The sequence below is a fragment of the Tasmannia lanceolata genome, unplaced genomic scaffold, assembly GCF_043159265.1.
Source record: "Tasmannia lanceolata isolate RefF3 unplaced genomic scaffold, GAP_Taslan_0.1 ptg000018l, whole genome shotgun sequence".
NCBI classification, from domain to species: domain Eukaryota; kingdom Viridiplantae; phylum Streptophyta; class Magnoliopsida; order Canellales; family Winteraceae; genus Tasmannia; species Tasmannia lanceolata.
This window is the reverse complement of record NW_027518695.1, coordinates 3,836,256-3,864,023: the sequence shown is the minus strand read 5'-3', so window position 1 is coordinate 3,864,023 and position 27,768 is coordinate 3,836,256. Positions and strand designations below refer to the sequence as shown.

General features: G+C 39.8%; 1 protein-coding gene across 1 annotated transcript; it reads left to right on the top strand.

Moving 5' to 3' along the window:
- Positions 1–477: 477 nt before the first annotated feature.
- On the top strand, positions 478–27,208 carry LOC143849503 (MATH domain and coiled-coil domain-containing protein At3g58370-like). Its single transcript, XM_077358548.1, has 4 exons — positions 478–675; positions 7,461–7,584; positions 7,702–7,890; positions 26,609–27,208. Exons 1-4 carry the CDS (start codon positions 478–480, stop codon positions 27,106–27,108), a joined length of 1,011 nt encoding a protein of 336 aa, XP_077214663.1. The 3' UTR covers positions 27,109–27,208.
- The last annotated feature ends 560 nt before the right edge of the window (positions 27,209–27,768 follow it).

Here is a 27,768-nt window from a genome sequence, read left to right as displayed (position 1 = left end):
GAATTTCGTGCTTATGATCTTAGTTATTTCATAGATTTCTGTAATAATTCTCCATTAATCGTCAGATCTAGAGGCAGGAATTTGACGATAACACACTTCTTTTGGCCAAAAATGGATAAAGATATGGAATGTCATCTCCAACAATATCGTATATGTCATATAGCTAAAAGCAGGATCCAAAACACCGGTATCTATACTCATGTTCTCATTTCTCAAGCTCCTTGGGAGGTTGTGAGTTTAGAATTTGTTTTGGACTTTCCATGCACACCAAGGAAAAAGATTCCATCATGGTAGTTGTTGATCGTTTTTCTAAAATGTCACATTTTGTGGCATGTGAGAAAACCTATAATGCATCTAAAGTAGTCACACGATCTCTACTTCCGAGAGATTGTGAAGTTGCATGGTATACAAAAAACTTTCACATTGGATAGGGATCAAAAGTTTGTTGATCATTTTTAGAGAACATTATGGGCAAAGATGGGGACTAAACTCCAATTCAGTTCTTTCCACCATCCTCAAACCGATTGCCAAATGGAGGTGATTAATCAAACTCATGGCAACCTCATTCGTAGCTATGTAGGTGGCAATAAGAAACAATGGGATCTTGTTCTTGTTGAAGCTGAATTTACATATAATCTCTCTACTAGCTACACCATTGGTGCTAGTCCTTTTGAGGTAGTATATGGTTCTAACCCTCAAGGTCTTCTTGATTTCATATTCCTATTACTACTAAGTTGAGTAGTGATGCGGAGGCAAGAGCAAAGGAAATTAAGAAAATTCATGAAAGAGTCAAATCCGTTATTGAGAAAAACACTCAAAACTATAAGGCATGGGTGGATAAGCATAGGAGAAAGGCTAATATCAATGAAGGAAATCCTGTATGGGTTCATCTACACAAGGAGCATTTTCCACTGGAGAAGTCTGGCAAACTTTAAGATCGTGCGGATGGTACTTTTTGAGTGCTTAAGAAAATTGGAGATAATGCATTCAAGATCTAGTTACCCAGTGATTACGGCATTCCATCTACCTTCAATGTTTTTGTTCTTATCCCGTATCATGAAAATGACCCAGCGAATTCAAGGACGAGTTGACCCAGCCAATTACGGCATTTCAGGTACATTCCTGCAATAAAGCAATAGCTAGATTTTTTAACGTGATTTTTGGACTACTAAATCAAATAATATTGAAAAGTTGTAAACTATGAAATTATAGATTTTTTTGGTGCTCTTTCCAACTAGTATAAGAACTCGTAAATTTGACAAGTGGTTGGAGATGTTAGAATATGTGGGATCCCACGGTTGGATTGGGTTAAGATCTCACCATTGGATCATCTTGGAGGTAGATTGGGTAAGTTGGCAAAATGAAGCAACTTGATAAATTAACCAAGTGGATTAGAAGAGGCAAGCAAGAGAGATTAGGAAAGTAGATTTGATTAGGTTAGATTAGAATATTCTAGTGTTATCTCTTTCCATAGTTGTCTCGATTTATTTCTATGTTTATCATGTAAGTGCTCTTTATAAGCACCATCAATTGTCTTTGTAATTTATCCAAGATATTCAAGCATAATAGAAATTCTCTAAAATTCTTCATGGTATCAGAGCAATTCGGTCCTAAGGTGCCTTGACCGCGAAGTTTGCAACACAGTGTTCCGACGGACGGCCGATCTAGCCGTCTGCCGGGCCTCCTACAATCTCCCACGCCGGACCCATCCGCAAACGCTGCAAACACTTCCCTTTCATTCTTTTTTTTCTTCTTACTGCTTCCTTCAACATGTTTGGTTTATATTCATCTGTCTCCTATAGTAGTTGTCCTTGGAATCATCCCATTCCATGAGATAGTCTCTCACTGCATGGCATGGAACAAGTAACGTCCATGATTGAAGGACCCTCAAGCAGGCTGCAAATTCGTGCCCACAATCACCCTGAATTGGAGCTGTTCTGCAAAACCTTCCCCCAAGATTGATATAGAACCCCTTTTTATCCTTATTTTAATTGAATCCTTTTCTTGCAAAATCTTCCATATGTGAAATCCCCAAATTTGATATGTTCACACTCAATTTCTCGACTTTTTCAAAGTTTTGTGTTGTTGTTGTCATTATAGTAGTCGTTTGCTGTCGCTTCTTCTTTTTTTCTTTTCCATCCCTTTTCCTTGTCCTATTTCAGTTGAGGTACCTTTTTGAGGTGCGTGCCTGAAATTGATTTATCTACTCAGTTGAGGGGCCTTGATTATTTGAGGTTCGTGCCTGAGAGTCAAATTCCAAGAGGATCAGTACTTGCTGACCCATTATTTCTTGCCCATCGTGGCCCTTTCTCGCCCACGGCATTGGTCCATTGTGACCCAATTCTTGCCCATTCCAGCATCGGTCCATTGCGACCCATTTCTTGCCAATTCTGGCATTGGTCCATAGTGACCCAATTCTTGCCCATTCCGGCATTTGATCCATAGTGACCCATATTTACTCACCCATCAAGGCTTGAGTATTATCTAGCCCTATCGAGGCTATGATCTATTGGCTTTTAAGCCCTCTTCGTGACAACAAGTGAAGCGACATCTTCTTCGGTAACCATCGTCTATGATCATTGGCAACAACATCAGTCTTCATCCAAGGATTTCGTCATCGATTTCTGGAAGTGTGCATCAAATCAGTTGATTTTGATTACATTTGTAATTTGGGGAATTCTATTGTATTGGGAATTTTTTCATTATTTTCAAACGTATATCGATTTTCAATCCATATACGTTTGAGGGGGCATGTTAGAATATGTGGGATCCCACGGTTGGATTGGGTTAAGATCTCACCGTTGGATCATCTTGGAGGTAGATTGGGTAAGTTGGCTAAATGAAGCAACTTGATAAATTAACCAAGTGGATTAGAAGAGGCAAGCAAGAGAGATTAGGAAAGTAGATTTGATTAGGTTAGATTAGAATATTCTAGTGTTATCTCTTTCCATAGTTGTCTTGATTTATTTCTATGTTTATCATGTAAGTGCTCTTTATAAGCACCATCAATTGTCTTTGTAATTTATCCAAGATATTCAAGAAAAATAGAAATTCTCTAAAATTCTTCAGGAGAGTTATGGCAGTTTTTGTAGAATGCACACGTTCCTAAGCTAGTTATGTATCTATAAGTTCCTAAGAAATTTATGTGTAAGTTAGTCCCTAAGCTAGTTGTTGGAGGAGCTTGGACATTTTTCTCAAAGAGTACCTCAATTTATGTGTATGTTAGTCCCTAAGCTTGGCATCCATCTCTAAAAAGGAGTTTTGTTGAAGTAGAAAATATTTTCTAATTATTTGGCAAGAATTTTACTTCTTGTTCTTTCTACCCAACCCAAAGGATTGAGTTTGTCGATCCGAGTGGTATAAGCCAAAATTGTTATGTGCTTGATTTGTATGCTTATTTTATTTATTCATTATTTTGCATTTTATTGAATTCTAAGAAAAGAAAATGGTAAAAATATATTCCATTATGATTACTCTATTTTTTCTAATATAAAATGAGAAAATGTCCGGTTGAGAAGAATTCCTTCTCACGGTCACAACAAATAATCGTTATCCCGATCTACTCTTTCTCGTTGCTGTCTGAATCAATTCACCTCTTGGCCGGATACTCTTTAGATCGGGTCTCCATGATCGGTGCCTTACCTAAAAGTCATCATTCATGTTTATCAGCTGTGCAGGTAGTTGCTGGATAGACAACCCCTTGATGTCTGCTCTCCCTATCAATTCCTCCAACTGCTTCTTTGTGAATTTGATCTTCACCTCTGTAGACCAACACTATTCTTCTCCCCTAATAGAGTCTCGTCTTCCTTCTCCAGTTTATTCACAGATTCCATTGACCCCCAATCGTTGCCAGCCCAAATATTGAAGATTGATGTCTTAGACAATTTCCCATTCCCTCTCTTCTAGTCTTTCAGTTTTTTTCTTGTGTTATATTTGTTGAGGGAGGATGGGGAGATTTCGGTCCTACACATCATGATTTTTGGATTGGTTTTTTCGGCCCACGAGTTAGGGTTTTGATATTTGCACGACTGCCTTTTGACTTTTTTTAATTGGGAAATGTTACCAACACAACCATATTTTGATATTTGCACTAACCTAGCTGGTATTTTGATATTTGCAATAACCTAGCTGTCTTTTCTTCTATTTGTGTCTCTCACTAAACTTAACGACCCAGCTAAAGGATATACTGTGAATGATACTTGTATAATCGAAGTTGAAGTTACGCTATCTTGGTTGAAATGCTAGGTCTAAAACTTAGGGGCCGTTTGGATATGCGGATTTTAGAATTCAGGTTTTTAGTTTGAAAACAGTGTGAAAGAAGGTTCATGATCAAGTTGTTATATGCTGTCCTGACATCGTTTCTTGGATTTTAAGTGAGAAATTCATGTTTTAAAAATCTCTCATGTATCTTAAGATTTCAACAACCTGGAAATATATGAGGATCTGCTACTGTCTTGCTGACGAGAAGAAGGACGAGAAGTCAAAAACGATGGCTGGTCCGCTTCTTCTCTTGTCTCTTAGCTACAATTTTAAAGAAATCCCGGAATCTAAAATTCGCTTATCCAAACGGCCCCTTAATGACTTTAACGTCAAGTTGGTGGACCAAGGCGTTGATTATCAGTGGTACTCACTTTGACCGGAGATAAGGAAACCAAGAAACCCAGGACCATCGAGGTCAAGCTTACTTGAAATACTGCTGCTTTTTTCCAGTTCTATTTTCGCTAGAGCAGCTTCATTTAAAGTCATTACATCCCCTCCTGGCTATTCTTATGCTGACTAGGGAATTTCGCAGAAAGGCATTTCACGGCTGCATGAGAAAGCAGTCACCTAAGATGAATAAATTGTATGCGACAAAATCCGCTAAAAAGTGAGCCTCTCATGTGAAAATCAGCGACGAAATGCCTTTCCACCAAATTCCCTAGCGAATCCCAAAGAACGATGATATTTTAACCGAATCTGAGTATGGAACCACCAAGAGCCTTTTAATTAGCACGTTGGCAACTACTTGCCCGAGTATGGAGTCTTTTGTTTTTGCTTTTCTTAAAAGATCTTAGTAATATCCATAAGTTTCTGTAATATATATACACAAAAGACACGGTGAATAAAGATCTTCTTTTGTTGCATTGCTCGATTGCTCACATGGTATCAGAGCTTGTTCAAGACTTTCAACTGCTTGATATTAAAATGTCCACGTTTAAGGGCAACCCGAAAAAAAGAGGGGGCCACATGTGAGGGGGTGTTGAAGTAACTGTAAATGATTAAATAACAACTCCAACAGCTTGAGCTTTTGGAGTAATTGGTACTTTCGCGGGGGAGATGTCCCTCGTGGCATTCAATGGTTGACGGTGTCAACATATCTTTGGATTGTTTTCTCGGCACTCAAGAACGCTTGGTCATCAAAGAGACAGGTTTTGACTCATTTTCTAATTATTCATTAGAGTTGCCCTTCGGTTTCAAATGTGTAGGGGTGTCAATGGATCCAAACAGTCCGATGGACCAACCGAATCCTCAGTTTAACAAATAGGACCTAGACACACTACTAGGATCCATAGACATATTTGGGCTGCCGATAATAGGATCCAAAAAAAAATTACTAATCAGATCCAGACAACTAATAAAAGCCGGGGGCGATGGGGGGGGGAGTCTGAAATCCTATATTATTATATTATTTTAAGAAAGTAGCGTTCAATTTTCATAACATTAAGTATTATGTCAAGGGTATTTTAGCATTGTCAGTATTATAAGGGTATTAAGGGCATTGCCTATTTTCAACCGATTTCTATTTTCAGCATTTTGTCATTCATCTGTCTCAAGTCTTGAGTCAGCCTCTTCTTTTCCTTCTCTAACAATTGACTTTAAGTCTCCAATCCAATGTCGTCGTCGTTGCACCTTGTTCTCGCCCTCTTTTGAGAATTTTAACTATGTACAACGTAAGTAGGGCCTACTAGGACACTGTCCGATTTGAAATGGATCGTGACTAAGACAAAAGAAGTATGATTCAAAGAACACTCCGAATCCGGTCCGACCGATAAGGGATTTGAATGGATCGTGATTGAGACTAGGGCTGGCAATTTCACCCGTGAAACCGGGGATCCGCCCTGTCCCGCCCCGAACGAGGCGGGGATGGAGATGGACCCGCCCCGCCCCGCCCTGCGTATTGTTTTAGTGTTTTTTAAATTAACAGTAAATTTTTTTTTTATGCTAGTCATATTGCCACTACCATATTTTGATAAGTGCACAAATACGGCTTGTCTCTTTTTTTTAGGGGTGTTAAAAAGTTTTTTTGAGGTGAAGATTTTCGTGCGAGGCGGGGATGGGGATTAGTTATTCCTCGCGGGACGGGGACTCCCCGACATCCCCGAAGCGGGGACGGGGAATGCAACATCCGCCCCGCCCCGTTGCCAGCCCTAACTGAGACATTGGTGGATCCGATGAACACTCTGAATCCGATCCGACCGATAAGGGATTTGAATGGATCGTGATTGAGACATAGGTGGATCCGATCCTAAGGGGATCCGTTGATACCCCTACAAATGTGAGCACCTTTTTTTATTATTATTTAATTAAATTTTATCCGCTTAATAATATTTATCTTGGTCTAAGATGGTCCCTACACCCTCGCGTGCATCTTCCCCATGGTCCTTCCACCTGCAAAATAAGCATTAGGCTATTTTATCACGTCTCACTATGCATACCACGCGGCTAAAGGGTCAAACTAACAAGTAACCCAATTTCCCTCCACGTGTTAAATTACCTAGTACCCACGGAACAATTTCCCGATAATATAATTAGCATTCTTGGCCGAGGCCATGCATGGGTGAAAAATAATGGGACCCACCCCATTAAAAGCTGAGGTGTAAAATGGTGGCTCTCCCATATGCATGCCTTGGGTGGATATCGTGGGACCCGTCCCATCATAACACGCTGTGACATGATGACTAGAAATAAATCTCACGTTTGGAGGGATGGAGTATGGAGGAAAAGTTGATAGAAAACGGGATTTTACTTGCGTGTCAACTCTTTCCTTAATATTGAATGGGTTATTTTTTACTGTGAGGGGGATTATGAAATTGGGTTTGCAGTTGGAAGAGTTTACTCCCTTCAATTGGATTTTGAAACGATGTGAATTTGTTTTTAATTATGTTATTTGGGTTCCCAAGTTAGCGGGGTGTACGAGCTTTGGTTGGATTTTGTAACGTAATGAATTTTTTTGATAGATGTGGAGAATTATGTGATATTGGATTCCCAAGATGGCAGAGTTTACGTGAATTTGGTTCATTAATTTGGGTAGCTCTAGGTATTTTTTCCCCTCAGAAATAACAAATGTTTCGTTGTTCCAATGCATATATGGGGAAGACAAGCTAAGATTTCCCGGTTTTACTTTTTTAATGTGAAGGGCTATGTGAGTTATTTTTCTTTTATTTAAAGCCAGTTTATAATATTGTTCCTTAGCTCTTTAGGTTTTGATTCTGAGCTCTGTGAAGGTGATGGAAGTTTTAAGTGGGAAAGTAAGGTGGACGATCAAGAACTTCTCTACATTGAAGAATGATGACCACTACTCGGACAGTTTTCTTCTCGGTGACTGTAAATGGTAAACAGATCTTCCTCTCCTATTCTTTCTTTTACTTGTTTCGCAATCGATTTGTTGAAAATAATTGATTTCTTAAAATTTTTGTTGAGCTATTTTGTCTAATTTGCTAGGTTTGCTTAATCAGCTTTGCATACTTTGGGATAGGCACTTGCAGATTTCTAATGGAAAATATCAGGAAGATTCATTGTCCGTATACTTAGCTGTTGCTGATTTGATTAGCTTGCCGAATGGGTGGAGACGAGAAGTGAAGTATAGCTTGGCTGTGATTGATCAACTTAACAACATGTCTGCCGTAAAAAGTACTTACTCTCTCTTTCTTTCTGCATATATCTAGAGATAGTTTGGGTGTGTAATTAGAGCGTGGGAACTTCTACCCAAATGGCACACAGAATTGATCCGTTAGATTAAGATTTTATATTCAATCTGAGTTGGTTACTTAACTGACTTTATGTTTGAAGTATAAATGGTACAGCTTAACCTTTTGGAGTAGTTGTTTGTTTTACTTCTCATGGTATAGAGCTAAGGTCCTGGTTTCACAAGTCACGACTCCTTGATTGTGAAACAACCCATACCCCCAGAACCTTAATCCGTTCGATTTGGTGTTAATTAATCATTTTTATACGACTTCAACACTCACCTCACTTGTTGCCGCTCTTTTCTTTTTTTTTGGCTATACACGTAGCACATGTGGCTCTTCTTTTGGGTTGGCCCTGTAGACGTGGACCTTTTAATATCAAGGAGTTGTGAGTTTTCTCCAAACCAAAATCCTGCAAACCCATTAAACTAAATCTCCTACCCCCAAATCAAAATGAAGAAGGAAAGATAGTCATTGAAGTTGAAGACCAGGAAGTCGAAGAAGCTGAAATAAAATGGGAAAATTGTCTTGTGGGATATTTCTTGGGAAGAAGACCTTACTATCTAGCGCTGAGGGATCATTTAGCGCGGAAATGGAGTTTGAAAGGAGATTTGCTGCTTTTTGCTATGAGTAATGATTTTTTCCTCTTTAAATTCTCCAACCAGGAAGACTGCTCTCAAGTTCTTGAAGCTTCGTCTCATTCCTATGGAGGAAGGCCTCTGATTCTCTGGAAATGGGCAAAGGACATGCTAATAGAAAAAGAAAACCTGAAATCCATCCCTATCTGGATCAGGCTGCCAGGCCTTCATCTTAAATTCTGGACTCCCAGAATTTTAAGCAAAATCGCCAGCGGCATAGGAACTCCCCTCTTCATGGATAGCCAAACAGCAGACGAATCTAGGCTAAGTTTTTCAAGAATGTGCGTCGAGGTTGAAGCTGGAGCTCCTTTACCTGATTCCATTCCCATCAAAACTTCTTTTGATCTCACCTCTCAGCCAATCGAGTATGACTGGAAACCCCAATCCTGTTTCCTGTGCAAAACTTTTAGCCACACCCCTTCATCCTGCCCCCAACAAGTTCCCAATTTAAAGAAGGCCGTTGTAGAGAAAAAAAAATGGAGGCCCATACAAAAAATCACCCAAAATCAAGCCTCTCCCTCCAAAAATTCTGATTCAATGAATAACCCTAATCCCACCCAGAGTGTCAATCCTGAAAAAGCCATTGTTCTTCAAGAGATGACCACCCACAACCTGTTCTCTGCTTTACAATTAGAAGAGGATGAAGGTGATGAAGAATTAGAATCGGAAGAGGACGAAGAAAATGAAATTATGCTTCCTGACGAAGGGGAAGTAAATGAACTAGTGATTAGTGAGGATGAAGGAGAGAAATCTGGCAAAGGAGAAATGGAAAATTCATAAGAGGATTCTGTTTTGAAAGATTCTCAAAGATTTAAAAATTTGCGAAAAAACTGGTCCCCAGGCCTAATCACAAATCAAAAAAACTCTTCCAAGGATCACAGCTTGCAATCTGAAAGCTCTGACTTGAAGGATTCTGTCTCTGCATCTCAGAATGCCGCCATTGCATCAACCATTCCCAATGATCAAGATAGGATGTTGGAATGTTAGGGGGCTCTGCTCGAAGAGAAGAAGAGGAGACATCAAAAGTCTTTTGCATGAAGAAAGGCTCTCCTTCATTTGCCTTCTAGAAACCAAAGCCACAGAAGACATGTTCGAAGAATACTCAAATGAAATTGCAGAGGGATGGTCCAGGTATGCCAACTATCACCACACTGATAGAGGCCGTATCTGGATTCTGTGGAATCCATCTCAAATTAATTTCATAGTTCATAATGACTCCCTTCAGCATATCCATGGGGACATTGTTTACTTTCATTCGGATATCAGAATCTCTGTTACCATGGTTTATGCTAAAAATGCTGGAAGCGACAGAAGAATCCTCTGGGATGACCTGAGAGTTGTAGCCTCTTCAATAAACAAGCCCTGGGTGGTAGCAGGTGACTTTAATATTGTTCGATTCTGCGAAGAAAGATATGGTGGGTCTGGTCCGATACAAGGCGACATCAAAGATTCCAACTCTTGTATCTTTGATTGCTATCTTTCGGATCTCAAGGCCCTGGGGCACACCTTCTCCTGGACAATCAAATCTGCCCCGGAAAATCTGAAACTTAGGAAGCTGGATCGTGCTTTGGTTAATGAAGAATGGCTATGCAGTTACCCCCTCTCTTTGGCAAATTTTAAAAATCCTGGGTTATCTGATCATTGCCCCATTATCATTCAAACTCTCGAACCAAACTCCCATGACCGAAAACCATTCAAGTTTCATGATATGTGGCTGGAAGATCTGTCCTTGTACGAAGTGGTGGAGAAAGCTTGGGCCTCCAAGTTCAAAGGAAATCTGTTATTCAGGGTTACCAGAAAGCTGAAAGAAGTTAAACGGTGCATCAAGATTTGGAATGCAAATTGTAGACACCCCATTTTGCTCTACCTTAATCGATAAAGAAATTAGGGTTTGTTTTCCGTCGGTTTTCCAATGTCTTTCTTTCCCGCATCCGTTTGTTACATTTCTAAATATTTTTGGTCGTTTCCGTCGTGTTTCGTATTTTCCCGCTAAATGTTGAGAAGGATTATTCAGAAAAATCTAAACCAGAGAGAATTGGGACCCGTTTGGTGGGCCCGCATTGGGTGCTTCGATTAAATTTGGATCGAGAAAGTTGGACCCATTTGGTGGGGCCGCATGATGCATTTTGATTAAATTCGGACTCGTTTGGTGGGCCCGCATTGAACATTTGTTTAAAATCGAATCAACCGAGGGCCCACATTGTGGGGCCCGCGTTGTGGGGCCTCAGTGGGGCCTCTTGTGAGGCCTCTTATGAAGAGCAATGATGGTAGCTCTCCACTAAGACAACATGATGGGCCCTCCACTAAGAGCAATAATGATGGACTCTCCACTAAGAAACATGATGGGCCCTCCACTAAGAGCAATAATGATGGACTCTCCACTAAGCAACATGATGGGCCCTCCACTAAGAGCAATAATGATGGACTCTCCACTAAGAAACATGATGGGCCCTCCACTAAGAGCAATAATGATGGACTCTCCACTAAGAAACATGATGGGCCCTCCACTAAGAGCAATAATGATGGACTCTCCACTAAGAAACATGATGGGCCCTCCACTAAGAACAATAATGATGGATTCTCCACTAAGAGGGACAACATGATGAGCTCTCCACCAACATATCTCTCTCTCTCTCTTTCTCTCCCTATATATATCTCCCTTCCCATCCATAAGAGAGAGGAGAAAAAAAAAAAGAAATTTATCTTCCATTATCTCTTTCTCTTCCATTATCTCTTCCAACCACTCCCTCCATCATTTTCTCTAAGATATTCTTCTTCCATTAATCTTTTCAAATCACTCCCCAATCCCTCCCTCTAAGAGAAAGCGAAAGACGGCGGATCGGATCGGCGGCGGCAAGATCTTCACTACAGGTAGGTGCATTGTTCTCGAAATATTTCCGTATTTTTCCGAATTATTCTGATTTTTTCCGCAAATTGTGTTTTAAAAATGGAAAACTCTTCAAAAAACATCTTTTGATGAAGAAAAATTAAATTATATACCAAACAGATTCTAAAATTAATGAAATTTCGTGGGAAAATAATATGTTACTGATTCATTTTACCATGAATTTTTAAAGATTTTTGGAGTTTATTTGGTATATTATTTAATATTTTCTTTGAAACTTATCAGATTTTAGGAGAATTGTTACTAACATCAGATCATCATTAAAATTCATAAAATTTTTACAGTAGTCTTATCTTCCATATTACTTGTTACTGTAAAATTTTCGTGTGATTTGGATCTGTTTTAATATGGGATGTAGTGTTAATTTATAATCTGGTCTGGAAATTGTAAAATCCGAAATTGGTAGTAAATAATTTCTAAAATTCATGAAAATCTCACTGCATGCTATTTTGATTCATATAGTATTTCTGTAGAAATTTCATAGAATTTAGAGTTATATTTCTACTAGTTTATGTGTTAATTGTGCAATCTGGACATTTAATGGTTTAATCAAGATTAAATGTGAATTTAATGTAAAAATATGCAAAACTCATCCTGTAAGCTACATACATTTTCATCTTGCTGCTGTAGAAATTTCAAATCATTTCGAATTTATTTGCAACAATTTCACTTGTAAAACCGCTCATATGCTTAAAATTGATAAAATCCATGGAAAATTCGAAATTAATTGAAAATCATATAAAAATTCCTAAAGAACTTTAAAATTCTGTCACATGTTCACTCCTTAATCCATTGAAACAGAAATTTTAGGATCTTTAGATTTTCCTGGAAAAATGGCCCGTGCATCCATAATCGTATCCCAATTGCAACTTGATCTTTGACAATTTGAATATTTAAGTTATAGCATGTTGTTGGCTCCGAGGTTAGTGTCCACGGAAATCCTGAGATTCTGCCAGGCAATAAGATGCTATAACCTAAGTATTAAATTGCACAAGGAAAGAGCGCACGATTCCCTCCTTTGGATGCCATTCAAGGCCGAAATTGGTGAACCCTAGAACCATTGGTAATCCTTAAATGTCTAGAAACTGAAAATCTTCGAAATCTGAAACTCATTAACCTCGAGAACTTAAATCGATTTATCTTGTGTCTTTCGGAACCATTGGATTATGGTTTCCAATCTAAGAACCATTAGAGCCCAATTTAGGAACACTGGTGTCGTGCCGTGTCCTAGGTTTTAGGGAGTCCTAGAGTTAGGAGTCCAGCCTCATCACGGACGCTTGCTATGAATAGCAACCGTACCATAGGTCTAGTTACACTAGTCACCCGATCTTTTCCTAGGACAAGCCTAGTAAACTAGGATGTAGGCAAAACCTGCATTAGTCTAAGGGACAACTTGCATTCAGACAAGAATCATATAGCATCTTAGATGAAATCCTAAGATAATAAAATCCTCAACTTGAATTAAATAATTCCTCTTAAAACTGTTGAAACAGTCAAATCCGTCTAAGTCGGTGTCCTAGTTGAGTTAGGCATATGTAGCTTAGCTTAGGTGCACCGAACTACGTCGACTCTGATCCCAGTGAGGCTTGGGTACGTAGGCAGCTTGGATGTCTGACGGCATACCACCCGCGAGTCGGCACCACAACAAATTGTGGTGTTTTGTATATTAATTTTCTTGTAAATACTTAATCAAATCAGTTAGGGTTTTCCATGAAATTAGAATTCTAGGAGAACTTTCACTTAGAATGAATCCAGACAAATTAATAAATCAAGATACACATCTAGGATTCACATTGAAATTAGATTCTAGGATGCATGTCACTTAGTTCGCACAATAACATAGAGTTGAATGAGCCATTTAAAATAAATTTAAAAGAGTTAGCTTTTGGAATCGAAGACCGATTATCGGGCAGGAATGGTGCATGTGGTGGATAACTCCCCATACCTTCCATTCTCGTAACCAGGTAGCGAGTCTAGATTTCTGGTTAATTACGGGTCCTAGATCCCACATCTAGGTGGCGACTCTGTCAGTCTCTTTCGTGTGGAATTCGGATTGCCTTAGTGATCCCAAGTTTACAGGAAAGACAAATTCAAATCAATAATTAAAATGCACACGCCAATCGCGTGGGAACGAGAGACCAAGAGAGAGCGCGCGGCGGCTCGCGCCCCACGCCCCTCTCGCGGGATCATGTCCCACAGTCTGGCGACTCTGCTGGGGACCACCTAACTTCATTAAAATTTCAAAAGATAATTCATTTGAATTTAATTTAACCGGCTCATAAAAACTCTATACTTGTTAGATTAGTTTGTCTCGTTTTATTTTCTCATCATATTTTACTCGAACTTAATTTAACAAAACCTGAAGGCATCATAGATTGCGCGAACTTATTGCACACACTTACATCACTTGCATCTAAACCCTTGCATTTCACATGCACACACGTCCTATTTTAGGAACCCGGAGTGTTATCTAGCATGGTTGACTGGGATTTCATCACCTGGTGCCTCTGTGATAGAGAAGCATTCCACCCTTAGCCTAGTACCTTTATGGTGCGTAAACGGATCTCTTGTTCACGTACTGATACGCCGGACACTGGTACAGTATATCGAACATGGATTCGCGCTAAGGGGACTCTTGGCCTTACCCCTAGATTAACCCACACATGCATGCAGTATACGAACACATGTGCACCACATGTGTGAGCCTAGTTTAGGATATCTTACCCATTTGTGTCTAGATTAGGCCGTAGTCCATCTTCCAATGGCTACGATCGGTCCTAGGTACACAAACAAAGTCATGAGTCGAGATCCTCTCTCCACTCCGCTAGATTAGGATTAGGGTTGATGCCTTCAGGTAACACTGTTAAAATGTGCGAAGACTAAAAACTTTTCCTTTGGGGTTAGGATATAAATCCCATCATTTCCAAAGATCTCATAGGATTAGTCATTCATGATCTATCCGTTGAAAGCAATCTTATACTATCTCATCTAATCTCTTGATCGTGCGTCTTTCATTCTTCTGTCATACGATTCGATCGTATCTTCATGCCATCCCCTAACTGGCAGGAGCAGAATCTCACAATCTTTCGATTATGCAATCTCATGATCTGATCATGCCTGGTCCAGATGATCCAATCTTGCTTGTACCCTTGGTCTTTTCTTACTCTAAGGGCAACCTTTTTCAAGAATATTTTGCTAAGTCCTTCAGAGTTCACTATCATAATCCTTGAACTAGGGGCGTTCCCCTATGCGAATCAGTAATCATGGTCAGTACAATTGTTGAGTCCGGTCTTACATTTCAAGGTCAATGCCTAGTCCAGGCAAGATATCTTCTGCTTCTCTTTTTTATTTAGAGTTGTGAATCCTAAGAATGTTCAGGATAGGTCATCAGATGTAATAGCCATTTCTTTAAATAAAAATTTCAGTTCCAAAAGTTCATTGGTGTCTGTTTCTTAAGTGTGCTTCTGATCTTAAAGTAAGACTCCCTCATCAAATGAGGACAAAATTGACGAAACTCCACTTGAGTCACAACGATTACTTGAACAAGAGGAGGAGCGCCAATCTCAGCCTTTCAAAGATGAAATTAAAGTGGTAAACACTGGCACTGAAACCTTGATCCAGTAAATGCCGATTGAAAATACATTACCCTCTGAAGAGTGTGAAGAATTGGTAAACCCATTTTGAGGATAAAAAGATGGTCCGGTAAGTGTTACCATTAATGCCAAGAGAAAGACCCAGATAGAAGGTTCAAGAAAGAATGAAGTGAATATCATATGCTATGCAAGGGGCATGGAGTGGAAACAACTTTCATATTTCCAATCAATGACCTTGGTTCTCAAATTCATAACATGAAGCCATCAAATTCGAGATAAGAAGTTCAAGAGCAAGCATTGAAAAGTGATCATCAGATATCAAGAGTTACAAATCCATAGATGGAGGATGTCGAAGAACAAGTTTCGCTCTATGAAAGTCGAAGGCACGTATTAGAATCTTGAAAGAAGAAGATTTATTATCTCTTACCTGGAAATGCCGTCAAACTCCGTAAAAAAAAAGAAAAAGAAAATAAAAAAATAAATAATCAGTACCAGAGGGACTCTAGTAAACTAGATCGACTCCCAATCTGAACATCGGAAGGCCTCCTTTGGCCGAATAAATCCCAAAATCAGAACCCAACGTCAAAAGAATACTGGTTTGCAAACCCTTCGAGCCTAAATGAAATTTTCTTGAAAACCCATCAAACTAGGGGCATTCACCCCGAACTACACGAGACCTGATCCCTACACTGGGGTACGTAGGCAGCTCGGTTAAACTGAGTTCGGTCAATTCAAAAAAGAAAAGCAATTCAATCAATCCAAAAAAAAAAAAGAAATTCAATCCTTTCAGAAAAAAAAAAAGGGGACAAGTTCCTAAAGAAGAGAAGTCAATTATTCTAGAAAGAAGAAAAAAAAGAAAAATCAATAAACTTTCGAACAATTTATCTTCAAACTAGGGGCATTCGCCCTGAACTATACACGACTTGATTCCTACCTTGGGATATGTAGGCAACCTATTCACAGGTTCGGTCGAAATCTTTGTTGAACCTTAAGCCATTCTTTGAAAAGCCCTATCCTACCTATAAAGTCCTTCCGGTGTTCAGAACTAATGATCTAGGTCCCGAAAAAAAAAAAATGATGATGAATAAAAAAAATGGAGTTTGAAGATCTGCTAGACTGAAAACCTGAAAGGGCGGTTTAGGCAAAATTTAAGATCATTCCCCTGTTAAGTTGAAAACCCGAAAGGGCGGCTTAGGCAAAAGCTAAGGGGATAGCCTGCTGAATCGAAAACCTAGAAAGACGGTTCAGGCAAAAGTTAAGGCTACCACGGTCCGCCAAGTTAAAAACCCTGAAGAGGTGACTTGGTCATGGTAAGAGAATCATTGTAAGAAGGCTACAGCCAGTATCAAGACTGAAGATCAACTGAAGTTCAAGCAAATTTATAAGAAGGTTACAGCCGGTATCAGGACTGAAGATCAATTGAAGTTCAAATAAATTCAAGTGACATCCTCAAAACTGGGGGCATTGGAGCTAAGCAATCCTAGGAGTTGTAATTAAATCATTGAGGCATTACTGTTTTAAGGAAAAAGTCCAGTGTTTACCAATTGAAAAAAATATTCCTTGAAAGGATAGACTTACCAAATAAAACGTTAACTAAGTCAGAAGCATTACTGTGTCTGTCAGTGTAGTTAATCAATCGTTGTTATTCTATGTTCACTCCTTTAGAGCTCCTCAATCCTTTGAGTAGTGCCTTTTATCTAAGTTTTCTATTTAAAAAGAGTCAATCGTCATCCATATGTCCAAATGATGCAACTGTCTCGGTGAAGGAGGCCCGGCTTCGTCAGCTCCCTGCGATTGTACCTGAAAGAGCTTGAGAATCCAGTCAAACAGCTTCATTTCAAAGATGATCAACTCAGAAGAGTTCAGAAGTAGAAACATCAGAAAGCCCAGCTTCCGTAAAAAGATCATACCCCAGGAAGGCATCTTAAGCTTGGAAGAGCCTCAGATGCAATGATGGTCGAGCCAATTTCTCAGAAAGATGAACCGTTAAAATTCAGAATTTCCTTCCAGTTAGTTAAATACTTTCCTGGTCAAGAAATGTTTATCTAAACACCTATCAAGAGGCAAGTCCCACCTTTCCATGATTATATCCAAGAGAGCCGTTGTTCTAGATTACCAATTTCAAGTGTCTTGTTCAAGGTTTCAGTCATCCAAATCCCCAAAGACAAGACCAGCAGTCTCTTTGAGAAAAATCTTGTTGAAGTTTCATAAAAGTGTTTCTAATCCATTCTTGTTAGTAATGGTTCTTCGGTTTGCCGTTTCATCATTCGTCAAAGTCCTAGTTTCCGATATCTTTGTCAGGCACGATCTATAACATCCTCGATTTCATTAAGTTCAAAAAAATCAAAAATTCATCAAATCCAATCCTATGTCAAATTCAAGTTCATGAAAAATCTCTAAATTCTTCGTTATTGAATTCATCAATCAAAGCTATCTTGTTTCTTTGAGCCTGTTTGTGAACGGTGCCTCTTTTCTCGAGTCCATTTGTAAATGGTCTCGTCTTCTCCTTGAATCCGTTTGTGAACGGTGTCTCATTTTTCTGAGTCCATTTACGGTCTCATGTCCTCCTTGAGCCCGTTTGTGGACGGTGCCTTATTTCTGAAAAATCAAAAATTCATCAAATCCAATCCTATGTCAAATTCAAGTTCATGAAAAAACTCTAAATTCTTCGTTGTTGAATTCATCAATCAAAGCTATCTTGTTTCTTTGAGCCTGTTTGTGAACGGTGCCTCTTTTCTCGAGTCCATTTGTAAATGGTCTCGTCTTCTCCTTGAACCCGTTTGTGAACGGTGTCTCATTTTTCTGAGTCCATTTACGGTCTCATGTCCTCCTTGAGCCCGTTTGTGGACGGTGCCTTATTTCTGAAAAATAAAAAAATTCATCAAATCCAATCCTATGTCAAATTCAAGTTCATGAAAAAACTCTAAATTCTTCGTTGTTGAGTTCATCAATCAAAGCTATCTTGTTTCTTTGAGCCCGTTTGTGAACGGTGCCTCATTTCTCGAGTCCATTTGTAAATGGTCCCGTCTTCTCCTTAAGCCCGTTTGTGAACGGTACTTCATTTTCTGAGTCTATTTGTGAATGGTCTCATGTCCTCCTTGAGCCCGTTTGTGGACGCTGCCTTATTTCTGAAAAATCAAAAATTCATCAAATCCAATCCTACGTCAAATTCAAGTTTATGAAAAATCTCTAAATTCTTCGTGGTTGAAGCTATCTTGTTTCTTTGAGCCCATTTGTGAACGGTGCCTCATTTCTCGAGTCCATTTATGAATGGTCTCATGTTCTCCTAGAGCCCGTTTGTGAACGGTGCCTCGTTTCTCGAGTCCATTTGTGAATGGTCTCGTCTTCTCCTTAAGCCCGTTTGTGAACGGTACCTCATTTTCTGAGTCTATTTGTGAATGGTCTCATGTTTTCCTTGAGCCCGTTTGTGAACGGTGCCTCGTTTCTCGAATCCATTTGTGAATGGTCTCGTCTTCTCCTTGAGCCCGTTGGTGAACGGTACCTCATTTTCTGAGCCCATTTGTGAATGGTCTTTTTATTCTCCTTGAGCCCGTTTGTGAACGGTACCTCATTTTCTGAGTCTATTTGTGAATGGTCTCATGTTTTCCTTGAGCCCGTTTGTGAACGGTGCCTCGTTTCTCGAATCCATTTGTGAATGGTCTCGTCTTCTCCTTGAGCCCGTTGGTGAACGGTACTTCATTTTCTGAGCCCATTTGTGAATGGTCTTTTATTCTCCTTGAGCCCGTTTGTGAATGGTACCTCATTTTCTGAGTCCATTTGTGAATGGTCTCATGTTCTCCTTGAGCCCGTTTGTGAACGGTGCCTCGTTTCTCGAGTCCATTTGTGAATGGTCATGTGTTCTCTTTAAGCCCGTTTGTAAACGGTACCTCATTTTCGAGTCCATTTGTGAATGGTCTCGTCTTCTCCTTGAGCCCGTTTGTGAACGGTACCTCATTTTCTGAATCCATTTGTGAATGGTCTCTTATCCTCCTTGAGCCCGCTTGTGAAAGATGTCTCATTTTCTTTTTTTTTTAAAAAAAAAAAAAAAAAAAAAAAAAAAAACCGCTTGAGAACGATCTTTGTTCTTTCTGTTCGGAATCCATTCGAAAGTGGTATCTCATTCTCTCGTTGCCCGTTTGTGAACGGCACCGCATCAGGATTTCTTATTATGTTCTAATTCTAGGATTTCATTTAGGGCCTTGCATTAGGTAGTAAATGTTTGCGTCTAAGTTCCGTTTGTGTAGAGTCTTTTGTCGATTAAAGCTACGCAAAATGGCTCTGTCATTTTGACTTTGGTATTCGATGACTACGTCATCTCTACCAAAGAGGGGCATCTGTAGACACCCCATTTTGCTCTACCTTAATCGATAAAGAAATTAGGGTTTGTTTTCCGTCGGTTTTCCAATGTCTTTCTTTCCCGCATCCGTTTGTTACATTTCTAAATATTTTTGGTCGTTTCCGTCGTGTTTCGTATTTTCCCGCTAAATGTTGAGAAGGATTATTCAGAAAAATCTAAACCAGAGAGAATTGGGACCCGTTTGGTGGGCCCGCATTGGGTGCTTCGATTAAATTTGGATCGAGAAAGTTGGACCCATTTGGTGGGGCCGCATGATGCATTTTGATTAAATTCGGACTCGTTTGGTGGGCCCGCATTGAACATTTGTTTAAAATCGAATCAACCGAGGGCCCACATTGTGGGGCCCGCGTTGTGGGGCCTCAGTGGGGCCTCTTGTGAGGCCTCTTATGAAGAGCAATGATGGTAGCTCTCCACTAAGACAACATGATGGGCCCTCCACTAAGAGCAATAATGATGGACTCTCCACTAAGAAACATGATGGGCCCTCCACTAAGAGCAATAATGATGGACTCTCCACTAAGCAACATGATGGGCCCTCCACTAAGAGCAATAATGATGGACTCTCCACTAAGAAACATGATGGGCCCTCCACTAAGAGCAATAATGATGGACTCTCCACTAAGAAACATGATGGGCCCTCCACTAAGAGCAATAATGATGGACTCTCCACTAAGAAACATGATGGGCCCTCCACTAAGAACAATAATGATGGATTCTCCACTAAGAGGGACAACATGATGAGCTCTCCACCAACATATCTCTCTCTCTCTCTTTCTCTCCCTATATATATCTCCCTTCCCATCCATAAGAGAGAGGAGAAAAAAAAAAAGAAATTTATCTTCCATTATCTCTTTCTCTTCCATTATCTCTTCCAACCACTCCCTCCATCATTTTCTCTAAGATATTCTTCTTCCATTAATCTTTTCAAATCACTCCCCAATCCCTCCCTCTAAGAGAAAGCGAAAGACGGCGGATCGGATCGGCGGCGGCAAGATCTTCACTACAGGTAGGTGCATTGTTCTCGAAATATTTCCGTATTTTTCCGAATTATTCTGATTTTTTCCGCAAATTGTGTTTTAAAAATGGAAAACTCTTCAAAAAACATCTTTTGATGAAGAAAAATTAAATTATATACCAAACAGATTCTAAAATTAATGAAATTTCGTGGGAAAATAATATGTTACTGATTCATTTTACCATGAATTTTTAAAGATTTTTGGAGTTTATTTGGTATATTATTTAATATTTTCTTTGAAACTTATCAGATTTTAGGAGAATTGTTACTAACATCAGATCATCATTAAAATTCATAAAATTTTTACAGTAGTCTTATCTTCCATATTACTTGTTACTGTAAAATTTTCGTGTGATTTGGATCTGTTTTAATATGGGATGTAGTGTTAATTTATAATCTGGTCTGGAAATTGTAAAATCCGAAATTGGTAGTAAATAATTTCTAAAATTCATGAAAATCTCACTGCATGCTATTTTGATTCATATAGTATTTCTGTAGAAATTTCATAGAATTTAGAGTTATATTTCTACTAGTTTATGTGTTAATTGTGCAATCTGGACATTTAATGGTTTAATCAAGATTAAATGTGAATTTAATGTAAAAATATGCAAAACTCATCCTGTAAGCTACATACATTTTCATCTTGCTGCTGTAGAAATTTCAAATCATTTCGAATTTATTTGCAACAATTTCACTTGTAAAACCGCTCATATGCTTAAAATTGATAAAATCCATGGAAAATTCGAAATTAATTGAAAATCATATAAAAATTCCTAAAGAACTTTAAAATTCTGTCACATGTTCACTCCTTAATCCATTGAAACAGAAATTTTAGGATCTTTAGATTTTCCTGGAAAAATGGCCCGTGCATCCATAATCGTATCCCAATTGCAACTTGATCTTTGACAATTTGAATATTTAAGTTATAGCATGTTGTTGGCTCCGAGGTTAGTGTCCACGGAAATCCTGAGATTCTGCCAGGCAATAAGATGCTATAACCTAAGTATTAAATTGCACAAGGAAAGAGCGCACGATTCCCTCCTTTGGATGCCATTCAAGGCCGAAATTGGTGAACCCTAGAACCATTGGTAATCCTTAAATGTCTAGAAACTGAAAATCTTCGAAATCTGAAACTCATTAACCTCGAGAACTTAAATCGATTTATCTTGTGTCTTTCGGAACCATTGGATTATGGTTTCCAATCTAAGAACCATTAGAGCCCAATTTAGGAACACTGGTGTCGTGCCGTGTCCTAGGTTTTAGGGAGTCCTAGAGTTAGGAGTCCAGCCTCATCACGGACGCTTGCTATGAATAGCAACCGTACCATAGGTCTAGTTACACTAGTCACCCGATCTTTTCCTAGGACAAGCCTAGTAAACTAGGATGTAGGCAAAACCTGCATTAGTCTAAGGGACAACTTGCATTCAGACAAGAATCATATAGCATCTTAGATGAAATCCTAAGATAATAAAATCCTCAACTTGAATTAAATAATTCCTCTTAAAACTGTTGAAACAGTCAAATCCGTCTAAGTCGGTGTCCTAGTTGAGTTAGGCATATGTAGCTTAGCTTAGGTGCACCGAACTACGTCGACTCTGATCCCAGTGAGGCTTGGGTACGTAGGCAGCTTGGATGTCTGACGGCATACCACCCGCGAGTCGGCACCACAACAAATTGTGGTGTTTTGTATATTAATTTTCTTGTAAATACTTAATCAAATCAGTTAGGGTTTTCCATGAAATTAGAATTCTAGGAGAACTTTCACTTAGAATGAATCCAGACAAATTAATAAATCAAGATACACATCTAGGATTCACATTGAAATTAGATTCTAGGATGCATGTCACTTAGTTCGCACAATAACATAGAGTTGAATGAGCCATTTAAAATAAATTTAAAAGAGTTAGCTTTTGGAATCGAAGACCGATTATCGGGCAGGAATGGTGCATGTGGTGGATAACTCCCCATACCTTCCATTCTCGTAACCAGGTAGCGAGTCTAGATTTCTGGTTAATTACGGGTCCTAGATCCCACATCTAGGTGGCGACTCTGTCAGTCTCTTTCGTGTGGAATTCAGATTGCCTTAGTGATCCCAAGTTTACAGGAAAGACAAATTCAAATCAATAATTAAAATGCACACGCCAATCGCGTGGGAACGAGAGACCAAGAGAGAGCGCGCGGCGGCTCGCGCCCCACGCCCCTCTCGCGGGATCATGTCCCACACAAATGTCTTTGGCCGGGTTGATATTCAACTTCCTCTAGCAAAAAATAATCCTAACAGCATCCAATCCAAGCTAATAGAAGACCCCAAAAATCCAGAGTTAAGAGCTGAAGAGAAAAAAGCTACTGAAAACTACTTTCAGATAGCAAAGTACGAGGAATCTCTTTACAGGCAGAAGGCCAGAATATCCTGGCTAAACCTTGGTGACACAAACTCTTCCTTTTTCCACTCAGCCATGAAGTCCAGAAGAAATTGCAATGGCATCCATGCTCTAGCCTACTCTGAAGGTTTCATATCCACTGATCCAGAATCCATTAAAGACACTCTGGTTCAGTATTACGATGCTCTTCTCAACAAGCAGAGAGTGCTATTGGAGCCTATCACCCCTGATCCTAAAAGGTTCCTCACTTCTGATCAAGCTTCTTCCCTTTCAAGGCAAGTTTCTCGTGAAGAAATAGCAGAGACCATTCGATGCACTGATGGTAGTAAGGCCCCCGGGCCGGATGGGTTTAATGGAAAGTTTTTCAAAGCTTTCTGGTACCTGATAGGGGATGATATATCTGATGCTACCTCCTACTTTTTCCACGCTGGGAAAATGCCATTTGGTCTGAACTCTACTTATATCTCCCTAATTCCAAAATCCCATGAAGCGTCCTCCCCGGATATGTACCGCCCGATATCCCTCTGCAACTATCTGTACAAAATCATCACCAATATTTTAGCTTCGAGACTAAAGGAGGTAATGGACAATATAGTCAGTCCTCATCAATCAGCTTTCATAAAAAACAGAGCCATTCAGGACAACATTCTTCTTGCTCAAGATCTGGTTCACAACTTTCATCTGAAATCTAAAGCTCCTGTCATGTGTCTCAAAATGGATATTAAAAAAGCTTTTGATAATGTTAACCATCAAGCTCTTATACAATTCATGAGGAAGATTGGTTTCAACCAAATTTGGTGCGGGTGGATCGAACAATGCATCCAGACAGCTTCCTTTTTGGTTCTAGTGAATGGTTCACCCTGTGGGTACTTCACCTCCTCAAATGGTATAAGGCAAGGGGATCCTTTGTCCCCTCTTTTATTCTGTATATGTATGGAAATACTTTCAGTCATTATCGAAGAAGCTGCTACCCAGAACTTGATCAAGTCTCCCTTTTCTAAAGGTAACCTTTCCATCACTCACCTGTTATTTGCAGATGATGTTCTCTTGTTTGCAGATGCTTCTGCTAGTTCGGCGAAGGGAATTAAGGATTGTTTCAATCGTTTCAAGCAGTGCTCTGGTTTGGAAGTAAATTTAAACAAAAGTGAGGTTTTTTTCTCTGAAGGAGATATCAGCAGTAGGGGGGCCATCAAAGACTCTCTCAACATACCTCAAGGCCATCTTCCCATCAAATATTTAGGCCTTCCTCTCATCACTTCAAGGCTCACTGCAGCTGATTGTGCTCCCCTCATTAGCAAGATCCATAAGAGAATTGCTGCTTGGTCCAACAAACTCCTATCTAGAGCTGGAAGAGTCGAGCTCACTAAATCCATTCTAAACTCTTTTCACCTTTTTTGGGCAGCATCTTTTCACCTTCCTGCTGGTATTCTGGAGAAGATTGAAATTTTTTTCAGAAATTTCATATGGGCTGGTCCTTCCCTTCAGAAATCATATCACCCAATTGCTTGGGACACAATCTGCTCCCCAAAGGCTGAAGGAGGATTGGGGTTACGCAAGTTAAAGAACCTAAATCAAGCTGCCAATATGAAGCAGATATGGAGCTTAATCAAGAAGAAGAATTCCCTCTGGGTTTCTTGGTTCCATCATATGTAAAGAAGAGGAATTTCTGTACAATTAACTATCCCAGCAAAATGTCTTGGGGAGCTCGGATAGTTTTTAATTGCAGAGAGGCAGCAAAGAAGTCCATCTGTTATATCATTGGCGAAGGACAGGGTATCGATTTCTGGACTCAGCCCTGGCACCCAGATGGACCTATCTTAGATCAGTACCCTGAAGGAATAGAGCTAAACGCTATTCATCCTCGGACTTCAGTTCATCAAATTCTCCACAAAGGAACCTGGGATCCTATCATGTTGCATAGGCTCCCCTCCATCAACCGGATCCTCGAGAAAGCCCTGATTATTCCAAATATTGAAGATGAACCCATTTGGAAAGATACCTCTGATGGTTCTTTCTCTTTGAAAAGTGCCTGGAATGGCATTAGAGAGCACCAAACTAAATTAGTTTGGACCTCTTCCATCTGGTTCAAGGGGCACATCCCCAAAATGAGTTTTATATCTTGGTTAGCCCTCCATCAAAAACTCAGCACTCGTGATAGGCTATCCTTCCTTGGCCCAGCTAGAGCAACCAGATACCCATTGTGTTCTGCTGAACCTGAAAGTATTGATCATTTGTTCTTCAACTGTTCTTTCTCGGCCTGGATATGGAGAAATGTGCTGAGGCAATTCAATCACAGAAGAAACCCAAAAAGAAAGCTCCTGGTTGAAGAGGAATGGATGAGAACCACTCACCCTGGTTCAAATCAACTCTCAACTGCTATCCGAGTAGCTTTTACTTCCTCAATTTATCATATTTGGCTAGAGAGAAATAACAGGATATATGGAGGTGCCAGTATGCATAAGCAAGTGATTCTCAATAATATCCAGCATATCATCAGAAGCAGGTGCATTTTCCTTGGGCTTGATAGCCATAATAGTTGCAGAGATTTGGCCTTCTCGAAGGCTTTTGATCTTCCCCTGTTCAACACTAAAAAGCCCGTCAGGAGCTGTAGGTGGGAGCGTCCACCGCCATGGTGTATCAAACTCAACTGTGATGCTTCTTTGGCGAATTCCTTAGCCTCCATTGGTGGACTTCTTCGTAACTCAGAAAGCTCTGTTCTAGCCTTATTCTCAAAGGATATGGATTTAATGGCAATCCAGGAATTGGAGCTTGAGGCCATCTTTCATGGTGTCTCATTGGCCTCCTCCTCCTTCGACATCAAGCATCTTTGGATTGAATCCGACTCACTCTTGGCGGTAAATGTTATCAAAGGCATATTCCCTTGTCCGTGGAGAAGGAGGCAAGCTCTAGCTCATCTTCAAAATACCCTCTCTAGATTTGAATCATGGAGGGTGTCCCACATTTGGAGAGAAGCAAACCGTCCAGCAGATTTCCTTTCAAAAGCTGACTGCCCTTTAAAGGGTTCCTGTTTGCTGGGGTTGTCCCTTCCTCATCCTCTCATTGACTATGTTAAAGAGGATGATGAAGGAACTCTCTACTTTAGACTGTAATTTCGTCGCCTTCCTGTTATCTGGTTTTGGGGTCTGCCTAACCCCGATTACTAATCAAAAAAAAAAAAACAACCAATTACTCCCACCCTTAAGCAGTTAGAGTTGGTGTTATTTAATCATTGAAAACCAGATTCTGTTTCGAAAATAAAATTAAGAAGGAAATGAACTTGATTTGACTTTTTTCTATTTATTGCTTTTAAGGGGATTTGAGCTCCATCCATTTGTCTTTTAGTGGGCGTGGCTAAAATGGTTGATGCATGTTTCTTTGTCAAAATGGAATGCGGTTTTCCTGGGAGTGCTCTCTTAATCATTTATACGACTTCAACACTCCCCCTAATGTGTGACTCGGGCATACACGTTGCACATGTGTCCATTGTACACGTGTCGCCTCTTTGGGTTGGCCTTACAAGTGGAAATTTTATATCACCCCACCTGTGGCCCCTATTTTTTTGACTTGGCACATATACGTTGCACATGTGGCCCCTCTTTGGGTTAGCCTTACAAGTGGGTTTTTAATATCAATGTTGAAGTCTTATAAATGATTAAATAATGCCAAATCCAACGGCTTAAGCTTTTGGAGTAATTTTGATTGTTTCACACTTTGTGTATCGTGAACAGTCGTGAATTGTTTCTGATGATTCCATCTTCTTCCCTTTAATGTAGATGCTGATCACAAATTCACTGCAAAGGAGAGTGGTTGGGGTTACCATTCGTTCTTGCCTCTCACTGAATTTTACGACCCAGCTAGAGGATATGTTGTGAATGATAGTTGCATAGTCGAAGCTGAATTTACCGTCCCTGCCGCTGTAACAAAGAACCAAGTAGCATCCTTGATGTCAATCCGCACAGATGTGAAGGAATATCCCAACTCATACGCCTTACTAGTTGAAATGCCTGGTCTAAATAGTACTGACATTAACATTCAGTTAGTGGACAACCACAAGGAGTTGCTTATCACTGCCGACCAAAAGAAGGAGAAAGAGGAAGGAGTTAAGTACGTGAAAGCTGAGAGGTTTAGTAAATTTTCCCGGAAATTCGAGATTTCAGAGGATATGAATACTGATGTGATCTCTGCAATTTATAAGGATGGGTTGCTCACCGTGACAATCGATAAGTTGGAAACCAAGAAAGCTACCAAGACCATCGATGTGACACTCGCTTGAAATGCTGCTTTTTCCTGATTGGATTCCTGTTTCCATGCATGAAATTTTATTGTTATCTAAACAGAAACTCAGATTTAATATTTGGTAGAACAGTTTTCTATTCGGTACTTATGTTACGGTAATTCGCTCTTGCAGTCATAATTATATTTCCTGACATTCCTGTCAGCTATTTTTTTACGGCAGTGAAAAATTCACCTCCATCTAGGATAAATTTACCCCTTGTTGTGCCGGTACAACACTAGCATGAGGGGGGCCTCTTGGAACCATTGAGAAATGACTTACGTCATCTACAATTAGGCGTTGCCACTTTTGCATGACTAGGTGCTGTTGGGTATATCATATAACCCATGTATGTTCTAATATAAGCCCAATAGGTAATGGACCAGGTGTAGTGGGCCCATTTGGGCTGGAGCCCATTAACCTCTTCTAACCCTAGTGTATCTCTATATATAGGGGCTGGAGGCAACAAACTTGGTATTCCAAACTAGATACCTTGGGTGTAATGCTTTAAGCATCCTGCTTAAACCCTAATAACCCTAACAATCTTAAAGCATTATTGGTTTAGGGTTTCATCAACTCCCACAAAAAAGAAGAAGACATATTTCTCCCACACCGACAGAAGACGTTTGGCTTCTCTCTCTCTCTCTCTCTCTCTCTCTC